General features: G+C 41.2%; 1 protein-coding gene across 2 annotated transcripts in view; it reads right to left on the bottom strand.

Moving 5' to 3' along the window:
* The window catches only part of F13A1 (coagulation factor XIII A chain), a 160,177-nt gene extending 133,734 nt beyond the window's left edge, over positions 1 to 26,443 (bottom strand). The window contains exons 1-3 of one of the 2 annotated variants that reach the window (XM_078000975.1): positions 26,032 to 26,443; positions 24,360 to 24,507; positions 11,371 to 11,559 (exon numbers count right to left, since the gene is read on the bottom strand). In XM_078000975.1, coding sequence (XP_077857101.1) covers positions 11,371 to 11,559; positions 24,360 to 24,489 — 319 coding nt within the window. In that variant the 5' untranslated portion in view covers positions 24,490 to 24,507; positions 26,032 to 26,443. The remainder of the gene's footprint in view (positions 1 to 11,370; positions 11,560 to 24,359; positions 24,508 to 26,031) is intronic. The other variant, XM_001096779.5, reaches the window with a different exon arrangement.
* Positions 26,444 to 26,669: the final 226 nt, after the last annotated feature.

The following is a 26,669-nucleotide window of genomic DNA, read 5'->3' as shown; positions in this document are numbered from 1 at the left end:
TCTGGTGGAGTACAGTTTCAATTATGTGGGTGCAAATGAGCCACATTTATAAATTCTTGTAAGTGAAAGAGGTCATCGTAACATAGAAGTGTGAAGACAGAGAGAAACAGACATAGGAGCAAAGGTGAAGGCAAATTAGGGGAATAGGAAAGAGAGGGGAGAAAGCAGAGGAGGCAGTCAGGGAGGAAGCCTTTGTGAATGTTCTGAGTGTTCTCATTCCAATACCCATGGCCCTTCATAAGTGCTCTGTGTGGCACCCTTGATGTGACAAAGACATGAGCGACTCTATTACCCTAAGGACCGTAAGCTTCACTCGGAAACTCCTGCTCTGTAGACATGATATGGGTGACAGGGCAGGGCTGAGGAAGCACATGGTAAGGTCTCTGACACCAAAATATGGATGGCTATCCCACCTACTTTGAGATTAAACTGTTTCTATCATTTCAACTAGAACTATGGGCAAATAATTCCAGGCAGAACTTGGCCTGTGGGTTGTCACAGCCCCTGTTTGACAAATGAAGCTGTCAGAATGGATGTAACAAGGACACTGGGTATTTTTGTTGGGAGGTTCAGTGATGGTTGTCTTTGCCATCAGGAAACAAAAAGACATGAGAGCAGTGCCCTCCTATTTGCTTTTGGAAGCATTTTCTTTGTGCGTGTGTAGATGTAGACAATCACTTATGGGGAATTTATTGGGATACAAAGTGAAGTTTTGATCTATGTATACATTGTAGAAAGATTCAATCAGCTAATTAACGTGCTTATTACCTTACATAGTTACCTTTCTTTTCTCTGTACATTGAAAAAAGAAAGGCAACTGTGGTGAAGACATTAAAAATCTATTCTTTTAGCAATTTTGAAATATACAATATATTATTTTAAACTGTGGTCACCAAGCCGTGCAGTAGATCACTAAAACTTTTTCTTTCAGTCTAACTGAGACTTTGTACCCATTGATCAACATCTTCTCTTTCCTCATTCTTTGCCTCCAAGCCCCAGCCTCTGGTAACCAACTTTCTACTCTGTTTCTGTGAGATTGACTTTTTCAGATTTCACATATAAATGGGATCATACAGTATTCGTCTTTCTGTGCCTGGTTTATTTCAGTTAGCATAGTGCTCTCCAGTTCTAGCCTTGTTGAGAAGGCAGAATTTTCCTTCTTTAAGGGCTGTATAGTACTCCATTGTGTCTATATACCACATTTTCTTTATCCATTGGTTAGGTTACTTGCATATCTTGGTTATTGCGAGTAACAGTGAAATGAACATGAGACTACATACATCTTTTCAACATACTGATTTCAATTTTCTTTAGATACATACCCAGAAGTGGGATTGCTGAATCACATGGTAGTTCTATTGCTAGTTTTGTGAGGAGCCGCCACACGACTTTCCAAAATAGCTGCATTAATTCACATTCCCACCATTAGTGTATAGGGTTCTCTATTCCCTGCATTCTTGCCAAGGCTTGTTATCACTCTCTTTGGTAGTAACCATTCTAACAAGTATGAAGTGGCACCTCATTGTGGTTTTAATTTGCATTTCCCTGATGATTAGAGGTGTTGAGCATTTTTGTGTAAGCCTATTGGCCATTTTGGTGTCTTCTTTTGAGAAATGTTTGCTCAGATCCTTTGCCCACAACCTGGGGTGAATCACTTAATCCCTGTGAACATTGGTTTCCATATTTTTAATAAGTTTTATTTCTACCTTCCCTGCCTCCTGGTTTATTGTGAGAATAAAAATGTGGTTTCCTATACATGATCTCCTTTAACCCATAAATGGCTGTTTAAAATAAATATTATGGTCCCTATTTTCAGGTGAGGAAACAGTAACGTGATGGGGGGTGGGGTAAAGTGATTCTGTCACTGCTATCCATGGTGGAGGTCAGGTTCTTGCTGGGCACTGCCTGAGTCCAAGCCCCTTCGTTCCCCACCAAAAGGGCTTCATTTAGCCCTTTTATCACATGAGCTGTCGTCCCTGGCATGACCTACAGACGGCAGAGGGCCAGCCACTGGGGCATATTGTTAGTCCTCAGACCACAGAGTGTTACTTCACTACAGGTGAGTCTCATTTTACTATGCAAACACACACACACACACACACACACACACACACACACACACACACACACATTTTACTACCTCTAGTTATAGAAGTAAAGATAAGTTCCTTTGGGGGAAAAAAGGAGGGGAAAAATCATGCACACTCATGCAGCATCCATTTATCCTATTACTTAGTGAGATTTTTTTTCCCCCTTGAGTCTCTTACTAATGTCCCTGACAAAATCTTGGTCCTCCCATTTATCTTCCACACTTCTGCTATAGTAATCTAAAAAGTAGGAAAAAATCAGATATTAATACTCTATCTAAAATATTACTACAGAGGCTTCTGGCTGTTTATAGAATTACATCTAAACTTCTTATCAAGTCATACAAAGACATCAGTGTGCTTCCAGAATGTCATGCTCCACTGAACTCTTCTTTTTTTTTTTTCTAGAATGTATACATTTTCCATTCCCCTGGGTCAATTTCTATTCATTTTTTGAGACCCACCTCAAATAGCACTTTGTGGGGGATTCTTTCAACTATTCTTGCCATCAGTCGCTCCCTCCAAGGTGGCTTCTAAGCATTTGTTCAAAAGGCTGGCACTGAACACAGCCTTTCCTACTCAGACTGTCCCCTCTGGACAACAAATACTCTGGAGGCAAGGGATGAATGTATCTTACTACTCTAATCCCAATATGATGCTTTGCACATACAAAGTATTCAATAAGAGTTTAATAAGCACATTCAAAAAGAAAATAAATAGGCTTTATGCTTAAAAGAAGCCAAATAAATATCTGAGAAATAAATATAAGAACATACTCTTAACAATTATTTTTGAAAAGTTACTAAAAATGAATGCCAAATTGATAGTTAGTTCAATGTTTGCACAAAATCTTAAGTGTCAAAAAGAAAAAAATGGATATAAAGTTATCACAACACATAGACTATGAATCTGTTCAAGATCTGCCGTCCACCTGCCTCAGTGTTCTATAGAGGTAATATGCATCTATAGTCCAGCATTTCCTGGAATGAGTTCTGCACTTTATTAGATGGTATTATAAAAATAAAAATGTGTTAGGATAGTGTTTATAGTAGAACAATTTTGGGAATTGTTGGGCTAACAAGATTCATTTTTTGGCTGCTTGTCTACTCACAGCCTTTTATATATGAATGTGCCTTGGGCCTCTATGAGAAGAGACACAAAACACAGCATGATCCAAATGTATTTGACGATGGAACTTTTTTCCCCCCAAGGAGCATCTCACATGACAGGTGTTCATAGAGAACACTCTCTGGGAAACACTGTCCTACTTTCTTAGATGCCATTATTAGTCACTTCACAGAGATGCTTAAAAATAAACACGTTGATCATCAATGCAGAAACCCATAGGAGCAAAAGTCTGAAATGACATTCTATATAAATGTTGCTTCAAAATGATGAAATAGGCTGTCTATTTTCACCAAAATGCAGCATAAAATAGTTGAAAGAGTATAGGCTAAGAAATAGTTCTCTATACGTTACAAGCTGCATAATTTGGGGCAAGACATTTCTCAATAGAGAAACTATGTTATGTACGTGAAAATCACACATCAGCATGATGATTTCACCTGGACTTTCTGAAACAAAAATCCATGGGAAGACATAGTCTTAAAGGATATGGATGATGTTTTCAGATAGAAGGGTACTCCTCTGCCCGCCAAGACCCTGCAGCACCTGCTCACCACCTGCGTCTTTAAATAACTTGAGACTGTCAGATATGAGATTTAGTTCATACTTCTCCACCTACGGCAGTCATACTCTCCCTCACCTCTTTCTTGACAACCTTGGAAGATGAGGGACTTTTCTTCCTACTCAGCCCCTCACCCATGCCCCTGTCCTCTATGCTTCTACCTCCTCCAGGATTCTCCTCCAGTCCCTCCTGAATCTTCAGAATTCTTCTTTCCTCTCTGCCTGCTACATCTTCCAGTCCCTCCAATCCTGAAACAAATACCGAAATCAAAACATCCCTCTTCTCACCCGCATTCCTCTCTAGCTACTATCCAAATTTTCTTTTCCTCTCCTTCAAATTTCTTTAAAGATTCATCCAAATTGACTACATCAATTTCTTCATATCTCCTTGACTTTTAGACCATTAAAATTTGGAATCTCCCCGAGTTCAACCAGTGTCCCATTAACTATTGACTCCAGTGGGAAATTCCTATCTCACTGTATCTCCTAGTTATATTTAATAACATTGGTCATGCTTTCCTCTTAAAACACGCAACTCTTCTGGATTTAGTGACACTGCATTCCCCTTATTTTCCTTCTGTTTATCTGCTCATTTGGTCTTTGTCTCCTCCAAGGGCTCTAGTTTCTGAAGGGATGCCTTAGAAGTTGTTTTCCCCAGGGCTTAAGCCTCAGTCCACTGCTGGCTTAATTTACCTTTTTCTGAGTGAGCTTGCCCACGTGTGTATGATATCCAAATTATCACCTGTCCTCCCTGAGCTTCAGACTCATATTATCTATTGGACAGGCTTACCTGAAAGTCCCTCAAGTAATTCACACTCACCAATTCAAACAGAATCACAATCGTACCTCCACCATCTCCTTGGTGGAGGCTCCCTTGGTGGAGGTAGTAAGCATTGTAAGTAGAAGAGGCTGCTTGGGTCTGAATTGAGGTCCGAACACACTTTCCAGGTGTGACCTGGGGTAAATTACTTAATCTTTTCAACCCTTATCTTATGGGAAAAATAGAGATGGCCACAGTCCAATGCCCAGAGGGCTGCTTGAACAATTAAATGGGAGGCACACAGCACCTCTGGACAGCACCAATGCCAGTGAGTCATCAATGAAGCTACTATCACTATTATCATTTTCCACACTTGATTTTTTCCCTCTGGAATTCCAGGCATTCTTTATCTCATTTGGAAGTGCTAGCATCTGTCATCATAGTCACATGAGCCAGCCACCTGGAAGTTGACCTTGACCCTCCTCCCTTTCACCCCTCACAGACTACCCAACACAAGTCCTCCTAAATATTTCTCAAACCCTATCACTCCTGTCCATGTCTACAACTGCAGCCGTAACCCAGGCTCTCATCCTCTGCTCTGATCATCTCCTCTCCAGTCTTGAATTGCCCCGATTCCTTGAAGTGGGCTAGAGCAAGCTATCTCAAATGAGAAGCATCCATGTCACTCCCACCCTGAAAAATACATCAGCATCCAACACCCCAGCTAGCTTTCGATAAACGCTACTCAAGAAATAAGTGAAATAAAGATATTAAAGTGTTGCTGATGACATTTCCATGTTTTATGGGTTTTGTGATGCAGAACATGTGCAATTGACCCAGTCCTAGAAATGCTTGAGTGGGTGATGAACAACCCGCCTCAATGCTGCCAGCATTAGGACTGCACTTTTATACTCACAGGATGGCCCAGCTAGGGGGGTGCCCAGCACACATGACTGCGGGTCCACAGCACCCACTTTCAGCTCTCCCCCGGCCCTCTCCTCTGAAGAGACTGGAAAAAGGGAATACTTTCACAGCTTCCCTTGCAGCGAAGGGTAGCAAATGAGACATAAATGGATGCCAGAAGTGCCTGGGAAAGCTTTTGTTTTCCTGATAAGTGGGGTAGGTCTTGCTAATGCCATCCTTCTCCGCATCTTTCTGCTGTAACCAGAAATGTGAAGCTTGAATCTGTGGGGGCCATCACAGAATTGAGGGAAAGGTCAGGAGAATCTCCAAAGTGCTGACCTGGACACCCCCAGGTTCCCGTGGTTGAACCCCAGGGAGAAAGAAACTTGCTCACGGACCCTATTGTCACTTCGGAGGGCTCCTCAGGGAGTGAAATCTCTGCTATTTTGAGGGGGAGAGCTGGTGAGAAATACAGCTTGGGATTTCTCCCTCAACTGGGTATCAAAAAAGCAGGGGCCTATGTCAAAGTAACAGCAAATTAACACCACAAGCTGTTCCCAAGCTTTCACGGCCTCAGCCACAGGTTAGTAAAACCTGTGATTAGCACTCTCCTCCTTGCCTTGCATGATTTGTCATGGCTGCAGGCTCAGAGGTGAGAGAGAGAGAGAGACGGCCCTGCAGGCTCCCGGGACATTTTTCAGCCACACCCACCTCCTCAGATTCATTAACACCTCCCACCTAACTCACAGAGATAACTGTGCTCTGCCAACAACTAATGAACACAGTTATCAAAGCACAGAGAACCCCTGCAGCACAGCTCATCAAGACCTGGCCAGGTAAGGCAGTAGCTCTCCAGTTCACCTTCTCTACCCAGAGTCCAGCACACCATCCAAGAGACCCTATTTATTTAAATATTTAAAAAGTAAGAAGGAAGAAGGAAAGAAGGAAGGGAGGGAGGGCGGGAAAGAAATTGGTTAGAAGGCAGAATCACATAAATAAATCCCATGACCTAGGTTCCGAGAACAGCAACACGGGGAAACTCCAGTGAACTAACACATCTCAGCTCATCTATACAGGTACAGGGAATGAGAAAGCAGCCGCAACAAAGAACTGAATGCAAATTGGAAGCAATTAAGTGCAAAGCTATTTTTTCAGTACTTTTAATATAATAATAACTTGCTTTATGAAACAGCTCTGGTTTTACTTATATAACAAACCTGCACATGTACCCCGAACCTAAAATAATTTTTTTTTTTAAAGTATATAGTGAGTGTGATGGTTAATACTGAGTGTCAACTTGATGGGAGTGAAGGATACAAAGTATTAATCTTAGGTGCTGCCAAAAGAGATTAACATTTGAGTCAGTGGGCCAGGAAAGGCAGATCCACCTTTAGTCTTGTGGGCACAAACTAATCAGCTTCCAGTGAATACAAAGCAGGCAGCAAAACTTGAAAAGGGGAGACGGGCCTAGCCTCCCAGCCTACATCTTTCTCCCATGCTGGACGTTTTCTGCCCTTGAACATCAGACTCCAAGTTTTTCAGTTTTGGAAACTGCACTGGTTCTCGTTGCTCCTCAGCTTGCCGACAGCTTATTGTGGGATCTGGTGATTGTGTAAGTTAATACTTAAATAAAGTCCCCTTTATATGTATACACACACACACACACACTATATATATACACACACACACACATATACACACACACATATGTACACACACACATATATATACACACACACACACATATGTACACACACATATATACACACACACATATATATACACACACACTCATACACACACACATATATACACACACACATATACACACACACATATACACACACACATATACACACACACACGTACACACACACATATATATACACACACATACACATATATATAGCCTATTAGTTCTGTCCCTCAAGAGAACCCTGACTAATATAGTGAGTAAGTAAGTTAATCTTTGTTGGTAAGTCTCTTGTTATAAACACTCTTAAAGATGTACTGGTGGAGATTCCTTTAAGTGCCCTTTATTTTTAACAAAGTATTCTCTTTTCTGTTTTTTTTTTTTTTTTTTTTAATTTATGTTAAGGTTTGGTTCACTGTTAATAGTAAATGACGTCTCAAATGCTTAGACATCTAGCTGATTGTAAAATGTTAGCTAAAATGGATCTTCTCTTGAAACAGTGTTGCCAGATATTTAAAAATGTATAGAAATTACATTCTTTTTCTGTTTTTTAAACCATCATTTTTACATTCTGAGTTTCTGGAAATTGAGGTGCAGCTGTATATAGAAACCCTTGCACTTAATTTCATTTCTAGTTCACATTCTATACTCGTCTCTTCTCATTATAGCAATTACCCTTAAAATCTAATTTCCTTGGCTTTATGCAGTCCTATTGAAACAGGCACTGAATTTTAAGAGAATTATTTCCCCAGCAATGCTCTTTTTTTTCCAGTCTTATAACTATGGAAGCAATGAAGCTGAGGCTGTCATGTAACTTCCTGAATGACATGAGATGCGGAAAGGACTCTGAGCAAGATAAATCCTCTACCGTGGGTCCTTCAAGGCCCTTGGAAGTGTGCTTAATTTCCACACTAAATAGTAGAGTGTGGAATTTTGTCATTTGCCTTGCTTGTATCTACAACAGGTTGGGCAATGGAAAATCTTCAAATGTGTGTGGCCTATAATAGAAAAATCTTCAAATACATGTGGCCTATAATGTCCCACACATATTAGAATATAGCTTAACTCTGAACGTACACATCATGGGCTCTGAAAGGTTTAGAATACATGTTGTTTAAAAAATGTAAAGATTTTATCTCAAAGTCAAATTAGCTATGCTTTCCCCCCTCTTTTTTTGAGGGAACAAAAGTAATAGTATTTCTTATGTAAAAAAGAGAAGAAGACTTAAAATGTTCACTGTAGTGGATGCTGTGGTGTGCTGCCTGGACATTTCCCATTGTTGGGAGTGTTGGTGACTAACAATTCTCATTCATTTAGTTGCTTTCAGGGGTTGCCCTCAGCCATAGAGAACCAATTACACCAAGGCTACAACCCCAGTCAAGGTATAAAAGGTATAAAAGGCCCATACCCCTGGCTCAAGGCGAGACGACTCTGAAGATCCAACCCATAGCTAGAGCTCACCTTGAGATCCACGGGGGCCCTGTCTGCACTGCGGTTCAACTCCTCCCTCTGCCCAACACTGATTCCTTCACTCCCTTGCAGATGTTGATCTTGAGAGATCTCCCCAGTAAACTTTGTGTGCACAAGTCTTCTTCTCAGAGTTTGTTTCCTAGTAACCCAATCTAAGACATTCATCTTACCAGTTTTCCTAAGACTTCCATTATCATAATTATTTTCTGAACGGTTTATGAGAGTGTCTCAAACCTCAGACAAGTCCAATTCAGAGCTGAAGCTTCCCTCTCCTCTTCTCCCCACCCTAAATACTTGGCTTTAGAGATGGAGTTAAAAATTCCCTCATAATTGCAGCAGAACTGTGGTTCAGAGCTTCAAACGCACATTTGTTGTCATGCATGTTACAATATGTTGTTAGGCAGGCGATTTTGTCATGTGTGAACATCATAGTAACAAAGATGGTACAGCCCACTACACACCTAGGCTATATGACAGAGCCTGTTGTTGTTAGGCTACAAACTCGTAGTGTGTTTTACTATACTGAATACAGCACTGCAGGCAATTGTAACACAATGGTTAAGTACTTATATAAAAACATAAAAACATTTATATGTAAACATAAAAACATAGAAAAAGTACAGTAAAAATTCAGTATAAAACGTAAAAAATGGTACATCTGCATAGGACACTTACTATGAATGGAGCCTTCAGGACCGGAAGTAGCCCTGGGTAAGGGGTGAGTGAACGTGAAGGTAGGTCATTACTGCATGCTACTGTAGACTTTATACACACTACAAACTTAGGCTATACTACATTTAAAAAAATAAGTAATCACACTATTATATTATAACTATGACATCACGAGGTGATAGGACTTTTTCAGCTCCATTATAATCTCATAAGATCACCTATGCATGATCTGTCATTGACTGAAATGTTGCTACGTGGCACATAACTGTACATGGTTTTTGTTTTCTTCTACAGTGTCAGAGTTTCCAATCTTTAGTTAAGTCTGTTAAATTTCCTTAAAAAACTGTCTTGTTTTTTTTTTACATTAATACTTATTCCAACTGAAATTTACTACTGTATATGGGATAAAAGATGAGGGTCAATTTTTAAATTTTCTTCCAGTTGGAGAACCAGTTATTCCAGCATCATTTATTTAAAAACAAACAAGCAAACAAACAAAATCTCATAGGCTTTTCTTCATGAAACCAACAATCATATTAAGTCATATACTGAAATCCATTTCTGGATTCTCTATTGTGTCCTACTAAATATTTTTCATAGTATGTTCTGATAACTGCGCTTCTGATATAAAATACTCTTATTGTTTGTTTGTATGATTTCCTTGGTTATCACCAGGTAATTATTATTTCAAATGAGCTTCAAGATTATTTTATACAAGTCCAAAAAAACAAAACCAAAGCCAAAAACAACTCAAAACTCCATTGGGATTCTAATTGGGAATGCATTAAATTTACATATTAATTTTGGGAGGCTTTTAAAAATTGACAATCATAATTGTATATGTTTATGGGGTTTGGGCATGTGATGTTTTGATCAAAATATACATTGTGGATTGATTAATTCAAGCTAATTAACATATTGATTCCTTCACATGACATTTCTTTGTGGTGAGAATATTTAAAATCTACTTTTAATAATTTGGAAATATACATTATTAACTATAATATAGTTATAGTTAATATAATGTATATGTAGTATATATGTATATATAATATATAAATATGTTATATATTATATATATAGTTATAGTTAATATAATAATATAGTTATAGCCCACAGTCACTATGCTGTGGAATAGGTCACTAAAACTCATTCCTTCTATCTAACTGAAATTTTGTATTCTTTGACCAACACCTTGGGAGACTAAAAATGTGTAAGAAAGACTTTCCACTCAAGAACATGTTTGATTCTTCATTGGTATTTCATGTTTTTATTAAGATTTAATAGCTGGTTTATATAGGTTGTGTGTTCAGGTTTTTAGTCCTATATTTTATAGTTTTAGTCATGTGAAATTTTTTTTATGTCTATTTCTGGTGCTTAGTGCTGGAGAAGATAAAAGTTACTGACTTTTATATATTTATCTTCTATCTAGCCAACTTACAAAGTTTTATTAATATAGTGCTTTTCCAGCTACTCTGGAGGCTGAGGCACCAGAATCGCTTGAACCCAGGGGCGGAGGTTGCAGTGAGCTGAGATCGCACCACTGTTCCAGCCTGGGCGACAGAGCAAGACTTTGTCTCAAAAAAAAAAAAAAAAAAAAGAAAGAAAGAAAGAAAAAAGAGGTGATTAAAGTACAAAGTGTTTAGTGAACTTTATTGGACTATCCACTTTTCATGGGCCATCCCATGGGACTAGATCAGAGCAGAACCAACTTTGGGAATGCATACATGGATTGTATGCTAAGATTTACAAACATTTTCAGCACATGAGACCAACTAAATCATGGAGATAAAAGTTACAACCATAGGACGCCAAAACCATTTGTTTAAGGAAGAATAATTTAGTTAAGCGACACTTTATACCAGTTTTACTTACTTTTATTTATATGAGATTTTCCCTTTGGGTGGGCCCCACGTTATTAATATTTGGCACTATACAGACCAGTCTTAGAGCGCAGGGTGATTCAGGGGCTGGATGTCATTCCAGCTCCCACCACTGTTAACATATGACACTAGGAAATCACACAACTGTGCCTGTACCTACCTCTCTCTACAATGCAACCCATGGTGTCAAGACTGGGGCTTGCACGTGGCACTCACCAATGACGTATTCCACCCTGAAGAGATCCCGTCTGGGGTCATATGGACGATTGAAGTCAATCTGAATGTAGAAAGACTGCCCTCTGCGGACAATCAGCTTGTTGTTTTCATACTTGTCAGTGTGGTGGTCCACCTTGTTAGTGTCCCATCTCTCCTTGAATAGGTGAATGCTCGTGACATTAAGAAACTCTATGAACAAGAAAAACAATTGAAGAAAATAATCGACTAACTTTAGTTTAAACACAAACTCAAAAACAAGATTTTTTTCCTGAAGAAGGCAGGTAGCAAGGTCTGCTGAATGAAACTCTGTAGGAGGCGGGGGTAGGGGGAACACTGTCTCGAGAGTCAGCCTCTTGTGACATTCTTGTCTTTGAATAGAGCTTTTTAAAGCTGTCTCCACCTTTGATCTCATTTCAGTCCACAAGGCACTCACTGTGGGATAGATGGATGCCTGTCTGGGAGATCCAAACACAGAGAAGCTAGGGCCAGAGTTGAAGTCTTCAGGTTCTCAGTCTCACGCTGGTTTTCGTTATGTTAGGAGCTTCCCATCATGTCACTGCCTCACTCTGTGACTAACCAGGCAGAAGCAGGGAATAGCCACTTCAATTTTCTTATCTTTCCAAAGGAAGGAATCAAATCTGACAAAGCCTCAAGGGGAAATTCGAAGGACAAAGTTAACCATTAATCCAAAATTCTCCTTTTACCTCAAGAAGGGTCAAATGTACCCTCCCTCTGTAATTCTAAAAGTAGATCTCAGCCCTCAAATGCAGGAAAGAGAGGGAGCAGGTCTGGAGAAGGACACTAACATTTCCATGAGATAAATGTGATTGTTTTCAGTTACACAGAAACTATCCTCAGCTTTCCTTAGCTACTAACGGGCCAGTTCAAAAGTCAAAACCTGGACTGTCTGATGCCGACATTCACAGGTTTTTCTTTTGATTTGTGGCATCAGGAGTGTAAATGCCAATCATATGTTTCTTAGTTGTCTAACTTCGTATGTGTGACTTAAATTCATTTCTTCATCATAGAATGGAGACACTAATATTCATTTCATAGCCTAACATGTTCCCCATCTTACAGGACTGTGACAGGAGATGGCATGAGATGACACGTGTGCAGGCATTTAGCAAAGGGTATTACACGTGAAAGTCAGCTCTCCTCCTGCCCTTTTCCCCTTCCCCTCTGTGAATGATCATAGACGAGAGAGGGAATCATCCTAACTCCCTGTCCTCACTGCACTTTACAAGATCTAGAGACTGGTTTCTGTATGTGCATTTGGTGTTGTAAAGGGTTATTGGGGAGAAGGTGGGGTGGGAAGGTAGAAGGGTCAGCAGGGGTGCCCTGGCCTCTTGCCCTCCGTCTCCCTGCCCCTGCCTGATGCATGATTTGCCCTCATGGCTATAAGCACCGTGTGCACAGAAAACACAGCTGCTGAGCTTGTACCCATACTGGGGCATCTCCTGACATACTCGAATGGCTTCCTTTACCTTCACACGTAAATCCTGTGCAGGATGCCTGGTCCCTTTGGACCCCATTGTGTTCCGTAGTCAAAACCAAGAAGTTGGGCTCTTTAAGATCCTCTTCGGTCCTAAAGCCCAGGAATCCCTGAAACACTACTGAGCAATTCAAAGTTCAGGCAATCCTGAGTTTGAATCTCAGGTCTCAAAATTCCTTTGTGAAGGTACTTTACCTTTCAGAATCTGATTTTTCTTATTTTAAAATGAAGATACTAATACCCTAGAATGTCTATGAAGGCTCAATGAGATAACGATGCAATGGGTCTGGCCCTGTACCTGGCACATAGTGGGTCCTAGGCTTACTGTGGCTCACTGCCCCTAAACTGTGACAGCCATTTCACAGGGCATGATGCTCCATGGGTTACTCTGACTGCAGCATTACAGCAAGTAGAAAGTGCAGGATGCAGTTTTATTTTTACCTCATCTCAGAGCCCTGTTGTAGTTCAAATTCCCCTGAAGGGCACTTTCTTTCCATTATGCTGTGAGCTAAAGATGTTTAATTCTCTAGACCTCTCTATTCCAAGCTGTTATTCTCCTGAGTTCTCTGGTCTTATTAAGGCCACAATTCCCAGTGATAAACCAACCCAAGAATGAGCTGGAGAAGCACAAATGTCCCTGTTGAAAAGGAGCCTAGCAGTCAACTCCTCTGGTCCTCTTTCTTAGCACAGCATCTTTAAAAAAATTTTTTTTTTAAAAAAGCTAAAAAACAAAGTCCTTAGAAATGGGTTTCATCAGTTCTCCACTTACCAGTACCAATGGAAGGAATATACTGATATTACATCCTTACGGAATCTCACAGAACAGCAATAGCATTTTCTCAGCCATCTGGTAAAACTACTATATCCTATATGAAACATTTTCATGAGAGCCCTACTACTTGGGCTTCTAGCTTCCATTTGAACAAAGAACTCATTATTTCATAGGGCAAACAGTCCATTTTTAAACAACTCTAATTATTTGAAAACTTCTCTTAAGATAAACTGACATCTGCTTCCTTGTAATTTTTCTAACCACGGGTCCTCGTTCTGACTTCTGGATAAATATAGAATAAGACCTCTTATTCATTTTATCTGGCACTCTCTAGGTATTTAAAGACTGCTCATAGGGTTTTTTTTTTCTGAGTAAAACATTCTTCATTTATTTAACTGTTTGTTTGTTTGTTTGTTTGTTTGTTTGTTTGAGACAGAGTCTTGCTCCATTGCCCAGACTGCAGTGCAGGGGCACGATCTCAGCTCACTACAACCTCCACCTCCTGAGTCCAAGCAGTTCTCCCTGCCTCATCCTCCAGAGTAGCTGAGACTGCAGGCACACTCGCCACCATGCCCCACTAATTTTTGTATTTTTTTTTTAATTTGGTAGAGATGGGGTTTCACCATGTTGGCCAGGCTGGTCTTGAACTCCTGACCTCAGATGATCCGCCTGCTCGGCCTCCCAAAGTGTTGGGATTACAAGCATGAGCCATCGCACCCAGATTATTTAACTGTTTTTAAGAAGTTATTTCTAGAACTTTTATCCAACACTGTGTTTGGGAATAGTTTCCATTTTGTCAATTTCTCTTTTGAAGTGTTACTTTCTGGAATAAAGTACATTACTCTAGTTGTGGTTTGAGAGAGACCATTACATCTTTTAAAATAAATAGTGTATTTCTATTATTTCAGCTCAAGATATTATTAGTGTCTTGGATACTCTTAACTCACTGTTGATTTATATTATGCATCTGATAAAGCAAAATCCTTAAAACACATTCTTTTTTTTTTTTTTTTTTTTTGAGACAGAGTCCTGCTCTTTTGCTCAGGCTAGAGTTCAGTGGTGCAGTTTCGGCTCACTGCAACTTCTGCCTCCTGGGTTCAAGCAGTTCTCATGTTTCAGCCTCTCAAGTTGCTGAGACTGCAGGCTCACACCACCACGCCTGGCTAATTATTATTATTTTTTTTTTTTCAGTAGAGACGGGGTTTCACCATATTGGTCAGGCTGGTCTCAAACTCCGGACCTCAGGTAATCCACCTGCCTCAGCCTCCCTTAAAACACATTCTAATGTTATTTCTAGCAACAGTGGATCAAAATTCAGTTGAGGCCCCTACAAGTCACCCACTCATGTTGCTATTTGGCTATATTTATTTGTGCAATTGTTTTCTTCTGTTTAGTTTGATGTTAAGACTTTGCATGTGTTAAGTTTCTTCTTATTGAGTTTGGTTCACTGTCCCATGCTCTTAAGATAATTTTAACCCCTAAGTATGCATTTAATATATTTAATATTCTCCCTAGCTTCTTGTCCTATGGGAATATTATAAGTGTGCTATTTTATGTTGCCACTCAAGACATGGGTATAAATGTTGATTAGGTAACTGTCTAATAACTACTAGCTAAGTAAACGCACAGCAGTAGATGCTAAAAGGTGGACAGATAATTATGACACAGTGTCAGACATCTCTGACAAAGGAAGTAAAGAGTACTGAGGGGAGTTTCAGGGAGGAGCTCCAACCCACATTTACGAGGTGGAAAATAAGGAAGTTCTCTGAAGGAAGTGAGACATAAGCAGTGGTCAAAAGAGGGGTCAGTTGTCCATGTGGAAAGGGAGATGGAGAGGAATGCTTCAGGCGGAGAAAGAAGGATACCTAAGACTGACGCAAGAGAGTGCGTAGTTGCTTAAGAAATTGAAAGATGATGGTTGGCTGAAATGTACTAGTGGGAGCCACGGTGGAAGAAGAAGAAGGAGCCTGCTCATCACGCGAGCCTTGGAGACCATGTGAAGGAGTTTAATTGCATGGTGGATCCAAAGAAGAATCTGAAACAGCAAACTGACATGATTAGATTTATATATTTATATATTTAAACTGCTTCTGGTGGCAGAGTAGAAAAGGGGTTGGAAGGGGCAATGCTGGAAGGTGAACCCAGTTAAGAAGCTGTTGCTGTGTTCTAGGTGAGGGGCCATTTGAGTTTAGCCTGCATGTAGAGGTTCAAGGCGCTGCTCCTCTGGTACTCCTGGATTTGCCTTCTCTATTCGAACCCTCCCTCCCTGCATGATAATGTGCCCCTGAAATGAGGCCTGCCTTGGCTTCCCAAGCAGCTCTACCTACAAGGCAAAGTAAAGCTGGAAAACGAGAAATCTTCAAGCATTTCTTTGGTATCACTGGTAATGTCTCATCCATCCTAGTTCTCATTGCAAATGAAAACCTGGCTTTCCAGCTTTACATCCTAGCCTAGTGTACCTGGTTCATGTCTAGTGAGACTGGTTAGTGCTAGTTTTATGGAATATTGACAGGTATTGGAAGAATTAGAGCTCCATGGTTAAACCAGTGTGGAAAATGCTGGCCTAATCAAAGCTGATCAGGATTCTTTACTGAAGCATTCATGTGAGACTTTAATATGCTGATGTACACCACAGACATCCTAGAGGGGCAACGGTTTCCAAATGTAAATGACTATGGAAACTTTTCTCTCTGGAGATCTGCATTTTTCAGAATATGTTTTTGGAAATGCTTCACTACTTACTAATTGTGCAGCCTCAGAAAAGTTATTTAATCTCTCTGAGCCTCAGTTTTCTTATCTTTAATATGGGAATGAAGTACCTATCTTACAGAATGGCTGACACCTAGTACATTCTTAATAAATGTTTATTATTATTATTATCATCATTAAGAGAAGTAGAAGAGCATAGTAACAGCATAGACTGTGGAGCTAGGCTGCCTGAACCCAAATCCCAACTCTCACTTACTGTCTTTGTGACCTTGGCAAGCTACATAAATGTCCTGTGCCTCAGTTTTCTCATCTGCAAAATGAAGTTGGTGTGAGGATTAAATGAGAAAATGCACTGAGTGCTCTATCATAGGGCCTGGTACATGGTAAATGCTCAGAAATTGATGGCAATAATAATCATAATAGCACTGAGCATTTGGATGGGCCCTTAGGACCAATCATTAAGAAGTCAGGCATCTGAGAAGGCATGGTGGGAGGCTGGAATCTGAGCTATGGAAGTCACAAGGTAAAGAAGGTCCCTGGGAAGCTTTTCAGCAGTGGCCTTCCAACCTTCCCAGGGAACCATGCCCTTTTATACTCCTTGTCTTCTGAGCAGACAGGCTTGCTTTGAATTTCCACAGGTAAATAGAAAGCTTTTCTCCTCTTGATTCTCAGGAAACATCTGTCTTTTTTTTTTTTTTTAAGTATTGTAATTAATTTCTTTGTATTATCTTTATATAGGTGATTTTTTAGCCATGGGATTGCAATCCCCTTGAAGACTGGACCATGTCTTAATTATCTTGCTGTGGTGCCTGGGGCAATGGGCAAAAATGCCACAGCAAATGTGCCTCCTTTCATCTGAACACCTTTTACCTGAAAATTCGGAGCTTAGAGTTGATCATTTCAAAATAAATTATCTCATTTACTGTAGGATTAATCATCTGTGTCCTGTAAATGTCATTTACCATTTTATTCTCAAAATATGCTAGTTTCAGGACATACATATATAGTTGAAGGTATGATGTGGGAATTTATAACAAAAGACCTCCAGATCAGCAGTTTTGTTTCACAAAATAAAATACCCTGTCTTTCTAGCCTGCTTATACTGTGATGACAAAGGGTGAGAAAAAGGGTGCTGATTAATGCCTTTGAGAATAGAAAAGTCAAACAAAAAAAAGATAAAACCCCATCTCATGGGTTTATAGTTTTTTCATAGTGAAAACATATTGTTTATAATTATATATTGTTTATATAAATTATATATATTACATGTGTTTATATTATATAATAGATATAAACAAATAATACATTACAAATACATATATTGTTTATATATATTATTTATATCTTTATATATTATATATTGTTTATATATAACAGATATAAGCAAACATATATATTTGTTTATATATATTTGTTTGTTTTCACTATGAAAAAACTATAAACCCATGAGTTTGGTTTTTAAAAATATATTGTTTACATATATAATATATAATTTTTATATATTATTTACATATATAATATATTGTTTACATATTACAAGCAATATTTTATATTATATATGTTATATATTATATATAAGCAAACTTTAGATATACATATATATAAAGTTACATGTATAAAACAAAATTTATTTCATTGCCCATGAGTCAGCCACCCACAGGTCAACCAAGTATTTGGTTCTTATGACAGCTGATAATATCAATTGTTTTAAATTATATCATCTATATTGGTATATTTTTGACATTTAATTTTAAGCATGATGTTTTTTAACATATTACTTTTTCTTGGTGATCTTTTCATTCTCTGTTGCAATATCACTTTAACAAGTCAATGCCTCAGGAAAAACATAAAATCACGGTGGTACTGTAAGTGGGAAAAACTAAGGCAGTGATAAGTAAAACTTTCCTGTATCATCTCTTAAAAGTCCATCTTGGGGACTGGGCGCGGTGGCTCACGCCTATAATTCCAGTACTTTGGAAGGTTGACGTGGGTGGATCACGAGGTCAAGAGATGGAGACCATCTTGGCCAATATGGTGAAACCCAGTCTCTACTGAAAAAAGATACAAAAGTTAGCTGGGTGTGGCGGTGCGCGCTGTAGTCCCAGCTACTCAGGAGGCTGACGCAGGAGTATCACTTGAATCTGTGAGTCCGAGGTTGCAGTGAGCCGAGATGGCGCCACTGCACTCCAACCTGGCCACAGAGCGGGACTCTGTCTCAAAAAAAAGAAAAAAAAAAATGTCCATCTTGAAATGATTTAAACAAAGAAAGACATTTCATAAAAAATAAAACTTGGCTAAGAAGTGGAAGATTAAAAGCTACACAGAGAGGTTGAGAGTTTAAAGGAATAATATTCTTGACTGTAGTCAAATAGAAAAGACATGAGGAAGCTTAATGGGTTGTCCAAAGTATTGGGAATAGAGGTGAGGCCCCCAATACCACCGATTAAACAAAATTTATTTCATTGCCCATGAGTCAACCACACACAGGTCAACCAAGTATTTGGTTCTTATAACAGCTGGTAGTATCAAAGACTCTGAAGATGACTGCCACAAAATATGAACATAGACATAAAAATATCATAGTCCATTCCATTGTCCATTTTGCCTAGGAAATGTCCCTTGCCATGGAGTGTGTTCTAGCGAGCATTGATTAATCTAGCATATTGATTCTTGCTTTGTTTATTGGCTTAACAAGACAGTTTAGATGGAAAAAGCCTTATCATCATCCAGGCTCCATTTGCCACAAACAGGAAATGAATTTGCTTCCCCTGTCCAAACCTAGTTCCTGGCAAAATGGAACAGCTCATTGCTAAGCCGCCTTTTTTATTTTTTATTATTATTTTTTTGAGATACTGTAGCTAGAAACTTGGCAGCTCGCTCTTTCAAAGTGACAGCTTTCAAAATGTCTACCTAACACAATTTAGCCTAATTCCAAACATACCGGATAATGAACTGTAAAAGAAAAGAAAAAAATCTCCGGAGAAGCAACTGCCTCCCTGTCCTCCTACTCTTTCTCTAATATGAAAAAATGTAAATTATTGTCTCCCTAGATTGTAAAATATTCTTCAGAGAATGATTATACCTGTCACAGATGGGATCTTGAGATAAGTTAAATGTTTAGGTTTATATTCTAGGAATTCCCTGGTGAACTGAATTCTCCATGCAATTTTTGGTAATAGTATTACTAAACTATAAGCATAAATGCTATCCAAGACAAACTGGTTTGTTTGTTTATTTAACAAAAAAACAAACAGGAAAAAGACCTCTTTCTCACATTTCTTTTGGGTACCCAGAATTTTAATGTGTCCTTAATTAGAATGATTAAAAACATTTTCTTAAGTCGCTTAATTTATAAAGTGTTGCTATTAATACGTCCTGGACCCTATAACATTGAAGCATTGCTCAGGTGCTCAGAGGAAGCTGGAACAAGAGAAATGAGCCCCATACCTGCAGGGGCTAAAATCCCTCTGGTCTATTCCTCTTCTAGCCTGGAGTATCTCCACAGCGTCCAAATGTATCTCCTGTTCCTCATTTTCTCCTTATACCTTTTTTTTTTTTGAAACAGAGTCTTGGTCTTGTTGCCCAGGCTGGAGTGCAATGGCACAAACTTGGCTCACTGCAATCTCCGCCTCCCAGATTCAAGTGATTCTCCTGCCTCAGCCTCCCAAGTAGCTGGGATTACAGGCACCTACCACCACACCCAGCTAATTTTTGTATTTTTAGTAGAGACAGGGTTTCACCATGTTGACCAGGCTGGTCTCGAACTCCTGACCTAGTGGTGATCTGCCCACCTCAGCCTCCCAAAGTGCTGGGATTACAGGCAAGAGCCACAGTGCCCAGCCCTCCTTACCACTTTGTAAAGCATAATTCTGATGATGTATTTCTGCTAATTAGAATCCTTCTCAAGTCCCCCATTATCTGCAGGAGGAAACCTAGATCCCCAAGGCCTTGTTATGGTGTGATACCTGCCATATTTTCCCAGGCTTATATCTTCTCTTCCGTCTTTTAGTCACTCCTCACTTGGCACATACTGTTCCCTCTACTGCAAACACTTTTCCATGTGCTCGCCTGTCAGGAACACTCCTACTCATCCTCTAAGTCCCAGCTCCAATATCCTTGCATCAAGAAGCCCTCCTCATCCTCTTCCCCACTCCACCACACCACTAGACATTGATTTCTGTTATTTCACTGAAATTTGCATAAATCACAGTCACAGTCTTTATTACACTGAATTGCAATGATCTTTTATTTATTTTGTCTCTACACTGACAGTTTTTTGAGGCTAGGGACTGACTGACTCAACTTTATGTCCTCAGGGAGAACCTGGAGCAGATCCTGACACATATGTGAAAACAAGTGTATATTTTTCCAGGAACTCAATGAAAGGAGGAACTGCTGCTGGACATTTCTCAGTCATACATTGAATGCCTCTAAGTGTCTCAGTGACCTTCAATCTAGAGAGGTTTACTCTGCACAAAGAGGAGGCTTATCATTAATTGGTTGATTTAATTCTGACAAGGAGTGGTGGGATGGAGGAGAGTCTCAGGAAGGTATAAGACCCCATTAGCCTGAAAAACTACTAGAACCCACCTACGTTTAATTTTTTCATAGAGCCAGGCTTGCTGTCGAGTTTTAATTCAATACATTAGAACTGTCAAATGGTTCCAATTGCTGCTACAAATGGTCACCTATTGTTAACAATATAAAGCCAAACCAGACCAACAACATAAGGTTTCTTCTGGAATGTTACATTTCCGGCTACACATAACCTTTCAGACCAGGAAGGCAGTGGAGAGATTTTTCAGAAACACCAACTAAGCCTGCAGAGTGGTCTGTTAGAAACTGATACAAATCCAAATCTGAGGAGATCGTCTCAGTACCTTTCCTGGCTACAACTGAATTCAAAGGGTGACATTAAGGATGCCTAAAATCATGCAAGGATGTCAAACGCTACCACTGACTGGCTGGTCCCACCACTGGGATTTCAGTGCCCACCTCAAATATTTCATTTTTTTTCTTGAATATCATGGTGTGCATGAGAGGAAACTTACCTGAGTTTATACATTTTAAAATATAGACTTTACCAAAATAATTCTTAACCAAATGTTACCAAAGCTATGACTTAAGGGTACTATATACACTCAGTATACCTTATAACATTGTATATATCACACACAGTGATGGGCAGGACTCACTGCTACAGAACTATTAGAAATGAAAAACCAGCCATTTCCCCCCGCTTCCTCTTCTTGCCTCTCTGCATTTCTCAGTCAATATTACAAGAGCAGCTTGCTAACGGGAAGAGTGGCCACTGAAAAAAATGGAGACAAGAGTTTCACTTGGGGCTAGTGTTTCCGGAGCCAAAGTCATCATCTGCAGATTGGTGACCACGGATACAAGGCTTCTTAGAGGCCACTAGTGGCCACTGGGTGAACTGCATGAAGATGGCATTTTAAAAATGAATGACTATGCTTTCCAAGGTTTAGTCGCTTAGCAAATTTCGTCCCTTAGGGAGAAAACTTGATATATAGTGCCAGAAAACCTGTTTTTAGAACAATTAAACATAAATATGAAATGCAAAGGGTAACCAGGAGATAGACCTCCTTGTTCCGATGGTTTGTGTGCTGGTATATGTGTGTGTGGACAGGTTTTTTCCTGTCCTCGTCTGGGACTTGCTGTCATGATTCTGGCCTTCAGAAACCATATCCCCAGAGCATGTAACACTTATCTTGTCTGTGTGAAAAATATTAAATGAATGCATATGTATGAAATCTGGAGCTCGTTATTAATAATAAATTATAATGCCACTAGATCTGAGTCATTCAATTCACAAGTGATTGACTGTTTGTTCATTCATTCTGCAGTCACTGGACATTCACACTCTTCTGCCAGTGCCTCTAATGGATATTCCAGAATGTCACTTGGGTTGTGGACACATATGACTGCAAAATAAATAATGACTAATTTTTCAGAATAGTTCAGTTATGCTGCTCCCCACCTCTGCCTCCAGAAATCAACAAAAGCAGTAACCCCAGATTTTTTTTTTTCTTCATTGGCCTACCCGCACATGTTCTCTGACAGTTTTTATGTCTTACTAGCAGCATTTTGTTCAGATGTCAGATTTATGGGGGCTACAGGTTGTACATATTCCCCATAGGAACAGGCATTCCCTGGAGTGTTTTCCTGACCTCGCTGGGGTATGATAAATTGCACGTTCCCAGTCAATGAACACTTATTGGTCATGTGCTGTGGGTCAGACATGATCATAGACACTGCTCACTAGATGCTCATTACAATCTGTGAAGCAGGCATTGCTTCCATTTTGCTGATGGAGAAACTGAGGCTTGGGCACCTATATGACTTTCCCAGAATGAGCAAGAAGGGGCAGATGTGGAGCAGGAAGCCAGGTCCTCTGCCTCTGCTCTCTGCTTCCCTGCACTGCCTTTGTAGAGGTCCCCATTTTTCCCCACCAATCCTGGCAAGCGTGGCTGTGTCCTGACTCCTCATGTGGCAAGGGCAGCTGTGTCATTACTCCTCATGTTCTTACTGCCCACTTCTCCCAGTACCTGCACCCCCTTTCCAGGGGCCCAGAGTCTTTTGTGCCACAGGGGAATTTTGCTAGAAGATGGAATACACAAAGGCAACCTGCGTAATAATTTGATGTCTGTAGGCTTTTCAATTTTATTTGCATTCTTAAAGAAAAAGACTCATAGACTGGGCAAGGAGTGAATATCAACTGCTTACCTTCAGCCTCTATTTCCTAACCTATAACATGAGGATGAGGACTCGTTGATTAGCAAGTTCTCTTAAACCCACTTCTGTGGCTGTCATGGTTGGGTTTTAAAGAGTGGCACCCAGCTGGGAGAGAGACTTCAGAACTACAAGTTCATCTTAGCCCCTCAAACTCTACCACCTGACTGAAGATGCCCTTCTGTTCTGTGAACCTCTTTTCCCAAACTTGGATGGTACTGGATACCTCCCTGATTTCACTATTTGATATCAAATCATCTAGTGTGATAGTAACACAGTGACACCAGTCCACAACACCTGGGCAAGTGTCTGGCTTGCTGGAGAAACTGTACGTCCCCTTTCCCTTTGCTATATGGAGCGATGCATCAGTCTGGGCTTTCAGGCATTGGTCTCCTTCTAACGAGGGGAATCAACCACACAGCTCCAGCATGACCATGCTCACCTATCCCAGCAAATGGATGTTTTATCCCCAGTGAAATCCAGCACAGAACACCCTTAGGAGTAAAATTGGATGTTGGTGCATGAATGCTATGCCACTCGGGGACATGAGTCTGAATGTCCCTGTTGTGGCCCAGGGGAATGATGTCTGTATCACCAAACCAGTGCTGGCACCTGGGACTTGTCACCGCTGACAGGGCTGAGAGGAGGTCAACTGCTGGCTGCTGTACCCGGAGCAGGTTTCTAGGGAGCAGGCAGAGGCAAGAGGCTGGGGAAGCAGCTTGCCTTGCCAGCTCACCAGGCTGCTCTGGAGAGAAATAGAGGGCTTCTATCTCTATTACTGTCAGAGTCTGGCACTTCTCCCCGGCTCTGAAATTCACAGCAATGGATGGAAAAGGGAGGAGGGAGAAGGAAGGAGGTGCAAGCCAGACAATCAAAACAGCCACAATATTTTGGAAGTGGAATATTCCAGCTAGAGAAAAATTCTCTACAGCGTTGAGCAGTAGGGCTGGAAGAGGCCCTAGCTAATCCAGCACTCTGGTTTTGTACAGGAAATAGTTGAGTGGCAGAAAGACAAAGCAACTTCCCTGAGGTGTAACCTCAGGTCAGTAAGTGGCAGACCTGGGACAAGGCTCTGGGTCTCTGGTGCTTTCACCACTTAAAAGAAAGCTTTTGCCTCCTTCCTTTATAAAACCAGAGATTGACAGGGGCCTTCCTTTTGTGGGAACCCCAGTGTAGACAGAGGATGTTTACCTGCAGGGAAGAGGGGCCAGGGCCCAGCTGTGCCTGGACCCAGAGTGGTGGGGAGGGGACGTATGCTCATACCTTGCAGGTTGACACCCCGGGGCACCACGCCCTGAAGCTCCAGTGTGGGCAGGTCATCTTCCGCTGCATTAGAGTTATTGGGTGGAACCGCTCTCCTGCCTCCAAAGGCGATTCTGGAGGTTTCTGACATTCTTAACTTTACAAGGTCCTTCAGAAAAAAAAAAAAAAAAGGACAACAGAAAAGGCATGGAAAGTGAGTAACATTTGAGACAAGGATTCCAAAATAGAGCAACAGACATGTCTGTGTGATAGCACTTGAGCAACACATTTTGTGGTTTGCATAAATAAAAACTGAGAAGTGGCAGCAAGGATTAGTCTAATGACGGAGTACAGTTCCCCAAGGATCCTGGGGAGATTTTGTGTGTGCCAAAACATATGGAAAGCAGAAGAAAAGGGGTTTATTTACATAAATATAAAAATTAAAAGATTTGTGGAGACCCGGATTCCCTCACCTTCCATAATCCTACAGCAGCATCTTCGCAAGAAATCTTTCCTGCCATATGCATGTGCTGTATCTATGTTCATTTCATAGAGATTTATGAGATTATAAGTCACTTTTAAGAATAAACTCACACAACCATGTCCAGATAAATGTTGTCTTCTAAAGCATTCACATTTGCAATTTAATTCAACCAATATTTATTGAGGGCCTACAACATGCCAGGCTGTGATCTAGGTACATGGCATACATCAGAGAACAAAACAGAATTTTTGCTCTGACAGATTATAGTCTGGTAGGGTTAGGGTGGAGCCCGAGAAGAGCCATAAGTAAACCCAGTTAGGGGTCTGAGGAGGTAGGAACTGCTTTGGAAACAGAACCACGTGGAGGAGGATAAGGAGGTGGAGAGGTTGGGCATGCAGTTTTAAACAGGGCTATCAATAGGCTTAGGAAGTCAGGGTTGCCAACATTTCCCATGCTCCAAGCCTGCTTCCCCTTCCTTTGGAGCTTGTGCAGGCACTGAGCCAGTTTAAACAACACACACCTGAAGGTCAGTGACCAGTAAGTACTTGTTGACCAACTAACCAAATGAAGGGGGACTTTGTTTCTGGGCCCAATGAAGGTTCCCCCTTGATCCCCTGGATTACCCAGTCATGACTCCTGGCGACTTGGCTATTTTCAAAAACCAGGCACACCCCCAAGAGATGAAGAGTCCCCATTGTAGAGGCCACCAGAGTAGAGAGATGGTTCCAGAGACATGTGGAACACTAACAACATGCTAGAGAAAAGACAACCACGCCTAAGGCGTTTGGTCTGAGAAGGAGACAGGAGTGTTTGCATGAGGTGTGAATAGGTACCCATAAGTATAAGATAAACATATTTACAGTCATTGGTGAGCTGAGGGGGGAAGGGAGGGAGAAGACAGAAAAAGCGTTAATGATAGGGAGAAGGCTGGAGAGAGCCATCCTCTGGTGGGAAATACCAAAGGTAGGCTGTGGCATCGCTAGGGGTGCAGAACAGTGTTGGAAGACACACTGCTAAGGGGAAGAAGTGGGTTGCCCCAGGTGCACGCCTGGCTGGGTGAGTGCGGTGGGCAGGAGCCCTCGCTTCTGGGCGTGTCTAAGGAGGAGAAGTGGCTGAAGTTAAGCTCCAAATTGGGATGGAGGAAGGCGATGCGCAGGAGTAGGGAGCCAAGCCGGGAGGGCTGTTCTCACTTGGTCCCACTCCCCTCACCTTTTGTGTTCCAGCTCCATAATCTGCTCCCCTGAGGAAAGGGGGCTTGTCCCTCGGGGAGGCACCCCCAACTCCCCCATCCCCATTTGGTGGCCTTCCAAGCAAGCAACGGCTTCAGGAGAGCTGCGTGGAGAGCCTGAGAGAGTCCCGCTCAGAAGCTGGGCTGGGCAGGTGCGGAGTTGGGGGCGGGAAGCGAGGATCGGGCAAGTGGGACTGCCTGTGACCGGCGCCACAGGGCCCAGAGCAAGCCGCTTGCGGGTTCACCCAGGAAACCGAGGTGCAGGAGGCGGACGCAGCGGGCCCCTGGCTCTTAGGGTGCAGGGACGGCAGCTTACCTGCCGGCACTCCCCTCCAGAGGTGCCCTCGCGTGGGCTTGCTCTGTGCGCCTCGGGGACTTCCTCAAACGGACTCCGGAAAGACTAGACAGTTGGCTCTTAAATAGCTTCCTAAGAGGAACCCTCACCCTCCTCCCCTGTCCCACAGGGTTTTCTCCTCCCCCTTCTCCACAGCTGGAGCCCAGCAAGGGAGCTCTGAGGATTTTCTATTTACTTCATCCTGGCCTGTTATCCCGGCAGGTGCCTCCTTCTCTCCCACTTACCCCTCTGATTCCCAATTTCTCATTCCTGCTTCTCCTCCCC

This window comes from Macaca mulatta, chromosome 4 (genome assembly GCF_049350105.2).
Source record: "Macaca mulatta isolate MMU2019108-1 chromosome 4, T2T-MMU8v2.0, whole genome shotgun sequence".
Classification (NCBI taxonomy): Eukaryota; Metazoa; Chordata; class Mammalia; order Primates; family Cercopithecidae; genus Macaca; species Macaca mulatta.
Note: the sequence above shows the minus strand (reverse complement) of the source record. Positions and strands in the feature narration are given on the sequence as shown.